The following is a 12,013-nucleotide window of genomic DNA, read 5'->3' as shown; positions in this document are numbered from 1 at the left end:
CGACAGAATATTTTTTTTAAATGTTACGTAATCTGTCTAAAAAATAAAAATCTTGATTCAGCTTGACATCATCAGCGAACTCCATTTCCCATGAGCACTTGCGGCTAAAATCACAAGATCCATCATGGGATCCGGTGGCACTATTTTTTAAAAAGCACAACCTTATGGTTTTGGGTCCTCAACTCTGGCACTATGGCGGTGGAAACCATTGCACCGGACTGGGAATTTGACCGTTTTGACGATGGTTCACAGAGTAAGTACTCCCTTCAGTCCTGCCCACAGAGAAGAAGGCAGTGGCAAAAGTTATCTGCATTTGCAGCCAGTGCTAGCTTCTGTTGCTAACTAGATGATTGGCCACAGGGCTTCGTGTGTGGGCTAGAAGAAGAAAACACCTCCTACTTTATAATTCAGATATTCTATAGAACAAAAACCTTATGCTTTATTATATGTTTGATTAAAGTGTGCCTTTTCAAGCATGATTTGAACGGAGAGCAAAATTGGCAATATGAAAGAGCTAGCTTTAGCTAACTTAGCCAACGTTAATCACGCAGTTTGACAGCTGATCTGTTTGACGGGTTGACAGTAATAGCAGCATTAGTTATATTATTCCCAGCTGTTTTCATTTTAATAAAGGGTACAACAACGTTTTCTTGCCTTATGGTTTAGCTTGTAGCTTCATGTATTTGTTGCTATTTTTGCCTGTTTCTCAAAACTAATGTTTGAGCTTAAACACACTTCTACGGACATTATTTATTTAAGTAAACAAACAAGACATGTTGCTGCTGGCCATTCTTTCTTGGTATACATGAGTAAAAGATAAATAGCCTCTCCATCATATATTTTCATAATAATTCACATTTGTTTATATAAAGTGTAGCATTGCTTTTTCATTGTATCACCAAACACTTGTAGTGAATTAAGTGGTACAAACAACCCTTTTAAGTTACTAGAATGCCATGCATTATTTAGTTGTATTTAATGTTGTAAATTATACTAATTGAATAACGGAAGAGTGTGTGGTGTTCAGTAAGACGTATCGGTAGTAAAGGGTGAAGAAGCTTTTATAAAATCTGAGCATAAGAAGGAAATACTGACTTTATATTAACACACTCCCCCTCCATTGGTCACTTCAACTTACTACAGACTGCACATTTCATGTAAATACACTACTTTACTTTTATCTTATTTTTATGTACATAACTTTTTATTTCCACTCTTATATAGTTTTTCAGTCTTAATGTTATATGTTCAGTTGGCTTGTCCATATCTTTATGGTTCATATTTATTTATTTATATGTAGGCACCGTCAAATCACAACAAATTCCTTGGAATGGAAGTTACTTGGCAATAAATCTGATTCTGATTCTGATTCTGATAAACTTAAATACCAGAATCTTAAACCTACATTAGAAAATAAGTAACTCCCACACAATAATACAATTAAAATCTTCTAACTGACAGAAATACACACAGAGGTGCAACTGAAAAACTACAGCAAGTTTCTGGAGGAGTACACCTCTCAGCTGAAGGGCATTGAAGAGGCCCTGGATGACTCCATTGGAGATGTGTGGGATTTCAATCTGGACCCCATCGCTCTGAAGGTAAGAAGCCCAAACAGAGACATTAACCTGAGAGGGCTGGCATTCGTACTAAGCAAGCTGGAGTTGTGTAATTTCCTTCCTATTTCTTTCTGCTCTCTTTCAGCTTCTTCCTTATGAGCAGTCGTCTCTATTGGAATTAATTAAAACAGACAACAAGGTAAAAAGAAATAGTTTGTATTTCTTTAACTAGTACTGTTTTATTCTTTAATGGATGTTTGACCACCTTTGTTGTTTGCAGGTTCTAAACAAAGTCATCACAGTTTATGCCGCTCTCTGTAGTGAAGTAAAAAAACTCAAGTATGAGGTACGCAAGGTCAAAACCGTATGCTGTGTGTACTTTTATGAGCTTAATTTGGTTTGTATTTTCTTAAAAAAGCAATAGGCATGTTTACATGCAGCTTTGACCAAGCAGACAGATTTCACTTCAAATTCAATTCACATTTGTTCTGTGGGACACTAATAAAAAGGTGTTTGTTTTCTAGGCAGAAACCAAGTTCTACAATGGTTTATTGTATTATGGAGAGGGAGGTAATCTCAGCCCTTATTATTGTGGCATTGACCTCAGTAGTTCACACCTCTTTTTTTTAGTTTACTGATGGAAATAAGTTTACGTGTCTTTTTGCTTCACAGTGTCTGAAACCAGTGTTGTTGAAGGGGAGTCTCAGATTCAGATGGGCAGATTTATTTCATTCCTACAGGTGGGTTGTAAATAAACTCCTCTACAGCTTTGTTCACTTACGTCTAGAGAAGACTGGTTTAGTCGGTTTTTCCCCCCTTTGTGTTTTCACAGGAACTATCCTGCTTTGTGTCAAGATGTTATGAAGTGGTGGTGAGCATTGTTCACCAACTGGCTGCCCTGTACAACAGCAGCAAGTAAGATCCATGAAGAGGCCAGTGAAATCAGTGATAATGTACTGTTCTCAATGGACCTGCTTAAATGCATCCATTGTTGAGAGATGTGATGTGCTTGCATGTAGGAAAAAACAAAAAGTCAGAAGACACTGAGAGTCAGGACCCAATCCAGGGCTGACATCTTTCCAGATAATCAGAATATAGAACTTTATTTATTCTCATTTTATTCTCTTGGCCTAAATAATGATGGCAAACTCATGTGGTAGCGTAATGTCCAGATGTTTATTCAGCTTAGTTTAGATTTTTTTCTGTCAAAACAGTGATAGGGAAAGCCGGCATGTACTTGCTGTTCATAATTCTGGTGTAGGTGTGAGACTTTTCTGCTACATCACTCACCTTTCTTTCATATCTTAGGAGTGCAACAAAAATCATTGAGTCATCGGGAGTCCATTTCCAGGTGAGTTTTTAATCTTGTTGAGCTTTTCTCAGCCTCTCGAGTCAGCATTCAGACTCCTCTGTGTCTCTTCTACGTTCCCTCTGTAGATCGTGTACGAACACCTGGGGGAGTTGTTAGTAGTGTTGCTCACGCTCGACGAGATCATGGATAATCATGGAACACTTAAAGATCACTGGAAGATGTATAAAAGGTTCATGCACACACACACACGTTTTCAAACCAGTCAAATAAAGCAAAATCTAAGAATTATAGATTTTTTCCTCATGTTATAGATTTTTATAGTACTGCATATTAACCTGCAGAAAAACTTTGTCTTTTTGCAACATAAGAATCAGAGATGTTTTATTTTGTCTCGTAAGGCACAAATAAAAGACATTCGTTCCACGTACACATGGCAGCTATTGCATGAAAAACACACCTGACAAGACCACAATCTGCACCTTTTAAAGGAAGCAAGACATCAGATTAAATTAAGGAAAGCATTAAACAAGGATGTGATAAACGATTAAAGTTAGAGAATATAGAAATGAGCCAGTTACCCACATTATATCGCTCGCAATGCTTCATAAAAATGAACCATATAACAAGAAAGAAGTGTTAATGTACATTTTTTATTATTCAGTTGTGAAAATACAGCAAAGCAAAATATGTAAAATATGCTCATCCACTCATAAATATATTATCAGCACAATTTATTAACTATCTTACAAACCTCTTGCTTACATATACTTATGTTGTATCTAGGTTGTTAAAGTCTGTACATCATAACCCTGGAAAATTTTCCATTCCTGAAGAGAAGCTGAAACCATTTGAGAAGCTCCTGCTGAAGCTGGAGGGACAGCTGCTGGACGGCATGATACTGCAGGTGACTTTTTCAGGCCTCTGTTGTTTGCTTTGAGTAGCATGCTAAAAATAAATACTACTTATAGACGCATTAACCTCATGATGTGCGACAGGCCTGTGTGGAACAGAGATTTGATGATCCAGGGGAGGGAGTAGCTGTTGCCAAAAACAGTGCCTTCGCTGAGGAGTTCGCCTTCAACATTCGCACCATATTCACCAACGTTGAGTCCAAAATTGGTCAGTTTGTTTTCCTCAGGATAGAACAGATTATCTATACCTGTTTCACTTTAGATGATTTATTGCTTTTTGTCTATTTTTTTATTTTTTTAGGCGAGCCTTCAGAAGTTGATCAGAGAGATAAATACGCTGGAGTCTGTGGTCTCTTTGTACTTCACTTTCACATTTTCAGGAGTGTCGACAAGAAACTCTACAAGGCGCTGCTGGACGTCTGTAAAAAGGTAGACTCGTATTCTCGGCCTGCTTCCTTTGTCTAAAAACTTTCACTCATTTTTGTGTTCTTGTTATGATGTTTTCTCAAAGGTTCCAGCTGTCACTCTGATAGCAAACATCGTGTGGTTTCCAGACACCTTCCTCATCGCGAAGGTCCCGGCTGCAGCTAAACTTATGGACAAAAAGAGTCTTCAGGCAATCAGAGCGCAGAGAGATGCCTACTTGCAGCAAAGAGCTCAGACATTAATGAAGTCAGTCCAGATGAAAATCAGACACATTTAAACACAAGTAAAATTCTGATATTTTCAGGGATAAACCCCTTAATTCTTTCCAGCTGTGATTTGTTTAAGAATCAGAGTATTTTTCCCTTCAGGGACGTTCAGTCCTACTATGTGTTTGTAACTTCCTGGATGATGAAGATGGAGTCCATCCTATCCAAGGAGCATAAAAGTGACAAGCTGGCAGAAGACCTGAACAGCAGGTGTAATGTGTTTGTGCAGGTAAGTCTTGATGGAGAACCATCATTTGGAGGAAAGACCACAAACTTGTCAGCCTGTTATAGTCAGTGATGGACACATTCTTAAAAGTAAAGTTCCTCTTACCTCTTTTTTATTTGTGAAAATATACTCACCAGCTCTGGTACAACTGTGATGGCTAGCTTGCATCTCCGCAAGGTTGGATTCTCCTGTGACCATTAGCTTGCACATATCCCCAGTATCTACCTGTCTCCCCAAAGAAAGAGGATTAAAAGCTTATAATGAAGGAGCAAAACATAGTTTGAAGTCCACCCGAAAACACACCACTCTTATTCTCCAAGCAGTTTTTATATTAAGGTGTGATGGATCTAAAAATGCTTCCTGTGAGAGCCACATCTACACTACTACCTTGTTTTCTGTTACTCACAGGGCATCCTGTACGCCTACAGTATCAGCACCATTATCAAGACCACCATGAACATGTACATGTCCATGCAGCGACCCATGACCAAGACCTCTGTTAAAGCACTTTGTAGATTAGTTGAACTCCTCAAGGTGTGTTTTTAAGTGTGTCCACATTCTTCACCAGAAAACATCCTGTCTGTCACAGTAAAACTAATAAGTTCAAGTCATGTGACTCTCCCATCAGGCTGTGGAGCACACATTTCACAGGCGGTCAATGGTTGTAGCCGACTCCGTTTCCCACATCACCCAACAGCTCCAGTCCCAGGCCCTCAATGCCATCGGCATCGCAAAGGTAAACAGGAAAAGCCAGGACAGGAGGTGTTTGTCATCAGAGTTGTATTTACAGCTTATTTCTCTCTTTTTTTAATGATATTCTGTTTTTTAATCCCTAAAGAAAAGGGTGATCTCAGAGAAGAAGTACAGTGAGCAGCGGCTGGATGTGCTGTCGTCTTTGGTGCTGGCAGAAAATGCTCTGAGCGGACCGAGCACGAAGGAGCGGCGCTTGGTGGTGTCCTTGGCTCTCTGTGTTGGCACTCAGCTGGTATGTTGGAAAGAGTCAGTTATTGACAGTACACATGCACTCCTCTGCGTCTTTTAGCCTGTTTTCATTCTTGTTTTTTTTCCTAGAAAACCTTCAAAGATGAGGAACTGCTTCCCTTGCAACTTGTGCTGAAGAAGCTGGATTTGATTAGTGAGCTAAGTGAAAGGTGAGGTGCCTTTAATCTTGTCACGTCAAGCCAGATTCCTTGTTAGTGCACAGCACAAACCTTTTCCTTTTACTCTGTCACCCACATACAGAGAAAGCTTTATTTTTCTCTGAAACGTAAAATATTTATTTTTACTGACAGTTGTGTTTAGAACTTTTTAAAGAAAAGTGTGTAAAACTGTGGCACAAACAATCTGATTCATGGCAATTTGGTGGTTTTAATCTACTTACGTTGTGCATGATAAGCATTAAATTTGATCTCTTTAGAGTCAAGCTGCAGTGCGACTGTAGTTTCCTTTACTGGCATCGAGCTGTGTTTCCCATCTATCTAGACGACGTCTACGACAATGCTGTAGATGCAGCACGGATGCACGTAAGCAGAGAGCCTCTTCATGCATAATTCATAACACACAGACAACAATAATGTTTTTGCCTGGTATTTATTGTTTACTCATCTTTTGTCGTTTGTGACCACTGTCCTGATGGTCTTTAATTTGTTGGAGTAGTACATGTTTAGTGCACTGAGGGACAGTGTGCCATCCATGCTACATGCCAAACACATGGAGTCATGTGACCTGTTGCTGGAGAGCTATGACAAGGAGATCATGGATGTGTTCAATGAGGTAAGTACCACAAGTGAGGAGCTATATAGAGGAAAGATGCAGAGTTAAAGAGATCCTTCTCTGTAGTAATATGATAGTTGTTACACCTGACAAGGCAAGCCCACCTAAGCATTTTAAGGCTATCAGATTTATAAAGATAAGCAAAGACAGGAGGCACTGATGAGTCGGGAAGGCTGTGATTTTGCATGTAAATGCTGGGTGTGGTTGACAAAAGGTAATGAGATGAAGGGGCTTGACAGACAGCTGATAGTAAATGTGGATTAAAACCTCTGGATGAGGTTCTGGGATTTATTCATCAAAGAACAAATCATCGCTGTTAGTGTTGTATACAAGTTATGTGATATTTGATTAAAACAAACTTTTGTTTTGTCTCTACTTTTGTGAAGTTTTTACTTTCAGTTTAATGTGTTTTTTTTTCTTTCTTTCTGCTTTGTTGTAGCACCTCCTTGACAAGCTGTGCAAGGAGATTGAGAAGGACCTGCGTCTCTCTGTTCACACCCACTTGAAGCTTGATGACAGGAACCCTTTTAAAGTCGGCATGAAGGATCTGGCCCACTTCTTCTCTGTCAAGCCCATCCGATTCTTCAACCGCTTCATTCACATCAAAGGTACAATCTTGTCATACGTGGATCACTTGGACTGCATTTTCTGGAACACTCTTCTAGTCTTGTTGACCTCTAAAAACAAGCAATAATCACCTGCTCATTTCATGCTCATTCATAGCATGCTTTTATCAGTCCCTAAGGGGGGCTTCAGTACGTTGTTGGTCGGTGGAGGTCGTCTTTGGTCAGATTCCTTAAACACACAGTCAGATATTGATGGAAACATTCACGGCAACGCAAGACACTTGAATAAGTGAACTGGGGAAAGCCAGGGATAAAACCACAAATATAATATAGTGGACAACGACCCTGACTCCAAAGCCAGACCACACCATTACCTGTCTGACTTTTATATCAGCCTGCTGTCTGTCCATCTAGTTTCTAGATTTGGCTCCAATATTGTCTTTGATTCAAGAATAACCAGATTAAACTTCTCTTGTCAGTAAATAAGGTAATTCTTTGGTTAATTGTGGCAAAATTTCAAACATCTAAGATTATAAATATAGTTCAAATTATATGTACAATATAATATATATGTTTTAACTGTGTGGCCAAAAATTCTAAAAAAAAAAAAAAATAAAGATTGAATAAGTACAGCTATAATAAGTTTCAGTGGGTTGCCAATAAAAACCTGGCAGCACAGCGTAGGGTTGCTAAGTTGCATCCGAAAAGACAGGATGCCTGGAACAATGTTCTTTGGCTAAACAAGATGAGGCCATGAACGGTAACATGTCCGGTATAAGCCGAGCTTAACATGTCAGCAGAATGTAGTGGTGTAGGCGCTTTATTCACCTTCCTTTGCCCTGTTGTTGTGAAATGAATGCACACACTTATCTTTGTATGGACTTGTCCCATGTTGTCCTGCTAAACACAATAAATAAAGCAACTATTCTTGTTGTAACAAGGTCCACATCATGTTTTCTAGTGCACTTAGTCCCCCAAGTATGCACACAACAATGTGCACTGGTTATTCTTTTTCAAGTCTGCAGATGTCCACAACTAGAGACATAAGAACCGTTCGATGAAGTCTGCATGTTAACTAAAACCTGATCATGTCAGAAAACTGTCGTGTTGTAGAGGATATATGATAATTTGCTTTGTTTTGAATGCTCTTGTAGCCTATGTGACCCACTACCTGGATAAAACTTTCTACAACCTGACCACTGTTGCTCTGCATGACTGGGCCACCTACAGTGAGATGAGAAACCTCGCTACGCAGCGCTACGCGCTCACAATGACGGAGGCGCATCTGCCCAGCCAGACATTAGAGCAGGTTAGCACAGTTCAAAAGACTAAAGACTCCTTTATTTCCCGTGCAATAGAATTTGTAATCGCTACAGGTGATTTTAATTCTTAATTATATGATTTTTAAAAATATTTTGTGGAGTATTTTATTATTTTTAGTGCTTTTATTTTAATTTTTGTAGTTTGGGTATTGTTTTCCTTTTATATTTCATCTTCGTGGTTTTATTGGTGATTTTATTGGACAGTCATGCTTGGTGTATGTGTGGATTTTATCGTATGATGTTGTAATGTCTTCATCGGAGACCTGTCTGTAAAATAAGCTTCCCATTCAGGACAATAAAATGATTCAAACTTGAACGTAATGACAGGAGTACACGTTAATTCTCTGTGTGTTCTCACCAGGGTTTGGATGTTCTGGAGATCATGAGGAACATTCATGTTTTCGTGTCCCGCTACCTCTACAACCTCAATAACCAGGTAAGACTCCACCATCTCAACAACTGGCCAGCCAGTAGCGTTTCTGTGTTCTGCACGGCTTGTTCTGAAATCAGCACTTTCCAACAGATCTTTATAGAGAAGGCAAGCAACAACAAGCATCTGAACACCATCAACATCCGCCACATCGCCAACTCCATCAGGACACACGGGACCGGCATTATGAACACTACTGTGAGTTTACCAGAAATGCATCTGCCAGTCGTCTCAGACGTGAAGCCGAGGTCTCACAACCTCTGTTTTCTGTCATCAGGTCAATTTCACCTACCAGTTCCTGAGGAAGAAGTTCTACATCTTCAGTCAGTTTATGTATGATGAACACATCAAGTCCAGACTCATAAAGGACATACGCTTTTTTAGAGAAACAAAGGATCAGTCTGATCAGAAGGTAAGATTCCCTTTGTCCAAATTATTAACAAAAAAATGGTGAATTTGGACTACGTTGTTCTGTGAGGCTTCCTGGCAGCCATTGCGCAGCTTATGCTGTTTGTGTTGGCGTTGTAGTACCCATTTGAGCGAGCAGAGAAGTTTAACCGTGGGATCAGAAAGCTGGGCCTCACTCCTGATGGACAGAGCTACCTGGATCAGTTCAGACAGCTCATCAGCCAGATCGGTGGGAAAAATGTCGTCTTGACAGAAAAACACAGATTATTCTGCAGGTGCATGAAAGAACATCCCAGTTTTCCACTGCTTTCTTTCAGGTAACGCCATGGGCTATGTGCGCATGATCCGTTCTGGAGGCCTCCACTGCTGCAGCAGTGCAATCAGGTAAAAATAAAAAAAATCTGGGTACATTTTTTTCTTCTTTTTAGCGTCGCCTGAAACAGTAAAAAAAAAAATGTCTGAAAAAGTTCTTTGTTGTATTATTTGTCATTATCTACTCTATTAAAACATTTTCTTTCATGTCTCTGTAAGTTATTGTTTCTGTGCCATCAACAGATTTGTCCCAGACCTGGAAGATATCGTCAACTTTGAGGAGCTGGTGAAGGAAGAGGGACTGTCGGAGGAGACCCAGAGAGCTGCCAGGTGGAAGCTTGAAAACTTAAATATGCTTGTGTTTGTTTAGCTGCTCCTTATTTCTCTGTTTAGTGCTGCTTGACTGATTGATTTATTATGGATTTATAAATGAATGTATAAGGTCTATTTCAAACACAGCTATTTTAAGAACAAGATTTTAATTAAACATTTCCATCATCAATCCAACAGCTGTTTGTGTTGAGAGCATTTACATTGCTGTGCCTGCAGGGGGCACCATAACCAGGCAAATGAATAAGAAGCATTCCTGTTTGTGTCATTCCCAGCGTCCTGGATTCAGTGTTGAGTGATCTGACCAGCAACTCTGCAGAGGGGACAGAGTACTTCAAGATGCTTGTGACTGTGTTTGCACCTGAGTTTCGAAGTGCAAAGAATATGCACCTGAGGAACTTCTACATGATTGTACCCCCTCTGGTCAGTGCTACAATCTGTTGTGCCTCTTTCTCATATTTAAAATGTTCTCTTAACTCTTCTTGCTTACAAAACTTAAAATAATTAATAGCCAACTAATGTCCCTCACAGACTGTGAATTTCGTGGAGCATTCCATCAGCTGCAAAGAGAAACTCAACAAGAAGAACAAAACTGGTGCTGCGTTCACAGACGACGGCTTTGCAATGGGTGAGCGGGCAAAGAAGACTGAACAGTCATCTTGAACCCCTGTTTCTTGAGCGGCTTATGATTTACTTTTCTCTCTTTCAGGTGTGGCATACATTTTAAAACTGCTGGACCAGTATCTGGAGTTTGACTCCCTGCACTGGTTTCAAGCTGTCCGAGATAAATACAAGAAAGAGATGAGTGCGGTGGTGAAGGAGCAGAACGTACAATCCACAAGCCAGGATGAAAAGTTGCTTCAAACTATGAATCTCACCCAGAAGAGGCTGGATGTCTACCTACAGGTACAGTGGTACATCTGATCTCTGGTAATGTTTTCTGTGAGTGGATTTTAGATGTTGCTTACCTCTGGATCTTCTGTTTACTGCAGGAGTTTGAGCTGCTTTACTTCTCCCTGAGCAGCGCCCGGATTTTCTTCAGAGCTGACAAAACTGCTGCTGAGGAAACTCAGGAGAAGAAAGATAAAGGTTAGGGAGGGGTGGGTGCTGTGGTCACATTATGAGCCTTTGAATTATGCAAAACATTTGGCTCAGCCACCCTGCTCAACAGGCTTCCAGCAGATCATATTTCAAGTTTAGATTTCTGAATGATTAAGCCCGAGAGTCTTAAGTTAATTTTATATTCTCCACCAGAAGAAGCTGCCAAAGCTGGTTCATCAGAAGGCTCCAACCCCACCGAGCAGGCCTCAAAGTGAGCATCAGCGGAGATGATCTAGCTGAAGAGCTGAAGTAGAAGACTGCATTGATCTGTGTGTATGTGGTTCTGAGATAAAACTGTAAAATGCATAGAATAATTGACCATAATGCTTTCATACCCAACAGTCATATTCATAAAGAAAGTGCTACCACAGGAAGTTTCCCAGTGAAACATCCCACTCCAGCATCTAATAACTCAATTTGAGCTTGTTGGATTTACAAAAGCGCCTGTGGTTAGTAAAGGTCTGCTGGTGTTGCTAGTAGAGATCCCTTTTTTTATCTTTACACTCAATCTGGATGGATTCGCTTACTCTTCTACACTTCAGTTTTTGTGCTCCGCTGATCGGAGTTAAGCTCAGAATATTGTTTTAATTCACCGACTCCAGGGCTACACAGTTTGATCTGAGGGCTGCAATCCTGCAGGTTTTCAATGTTTACCTGCTCCCTCACACCTGACTCTAATTAAATGGATCCAACAGCCTATGAAGTCCTGCAGAATGACTTATTAATTTGGGTCAGGTGTGTTGGAGCAGGGAGATGCAGGACTGCAGAACTGAGTAGCCCTGACCTACTCTGCTGCCTCTGAGCCGGTCCACTAATTAACCGATTGGTCAGGTCTTTAATCAAAGCTCAGTAACGACCAGTGAGAATGTTTTCAGTATATGCTCTTATATTTTGTGCCAAACTATTTCTTTGATCATTTTATAAAAACTCGTTTTGATCTGATTTAGTAATATTTGCTTACAGTACTAAATTTAGTTATTTTTCTGCTGCAGTGTACACGTTTTCTATTTTTGTGTGAACAGGTGGTTTATTTGATGTGACGTTACAGAACATTTCATCAGTTTAACATCA

General features: G+C 39.9%; 1 protein-coding gene across 2 annotated transcripts; it reads left to right on the top strand.

Moving 5' to 3' along the window:
• The first annotated feature begins 116 nt into the window (after positions 1-116).
• Positions 117-12,007, top strand: washc4 (WASH complex subunit 4). 2 transcript variants are annotated; one of them, XM_041997475.1, is made up of 33 exons: positions 117-253; positions 1,462-1,601; positions 1,705-1,758; positions 1,840-1,905; positions 2,084-2,129; positions 2,232-2,299; positions 2,392-2,474; positions 2,868-2,910; positions 2,997-3,100; positions 3,655-3,775; positions 3,867-3,990; positions 4,084-4,211; positions 4,294-4,454; positions 4,577-4,703; positions 5,109-5,234; positions 5,329-5,436; positions 5,539-5,685; positions 5,772-5,851; positions 6,118-6,223; positions 6,357-6,473; positions 6,913-7,081; positions 8,194-8,348; positions 8,723-8,797; positions 8,885-8,989; positions 9,069-9,203; positions 9,320-9,428; positions 9,517-9,583; positions 9,755-9,841; positions 10,117-10,264; positions 10,373-10,469; positions 10,551-10,747; positions 10,834-10,930; positions 11,099-12,007. In XM_041997475.1, exons 1-33 carry the CDS (start codon positions 193-195, stop codon positions 11,155-11,157), a joined length of 3,510 nt encoding a protein of 1,169 aa, XP_041853409.1. In that variant the 5' UTR covers positions 117-192; the 3' UTR covers positions 11,158-12,007. The 2 variants fall into 2 exon arrangements, with proteins under 2 accessions (XP_041853409.1, XP_041853408.1); XM_041997474.1 differs by having other exon boundaries at positions 11,096-12,007.
• The last annotated feature ends 6 nt before the right edge of the window (positions 12,008-12,013 follow it).

This window comes from Melanotaenia boesemani, chromosome 10, assembly GCF_017639745.1.
Source record: "Melanotaenia boesemani isolate fMelBoe1 chromosome 10, fMelBoe1.pri, whole genome shotgun sequence".
Classification (NCBI taxonomy): domain Eukaryota; kingdom Metazoa; phylum Chordata; class Actinopteri; order Atheriniformes; family Melanotaeniidae; genus Melanotaenia; species Melanotaenia boesemani.
Note: the sequence above shows the minus strand (reverse complement) of the source record. Positions and strands in the feature narration are given on the sequence as shown.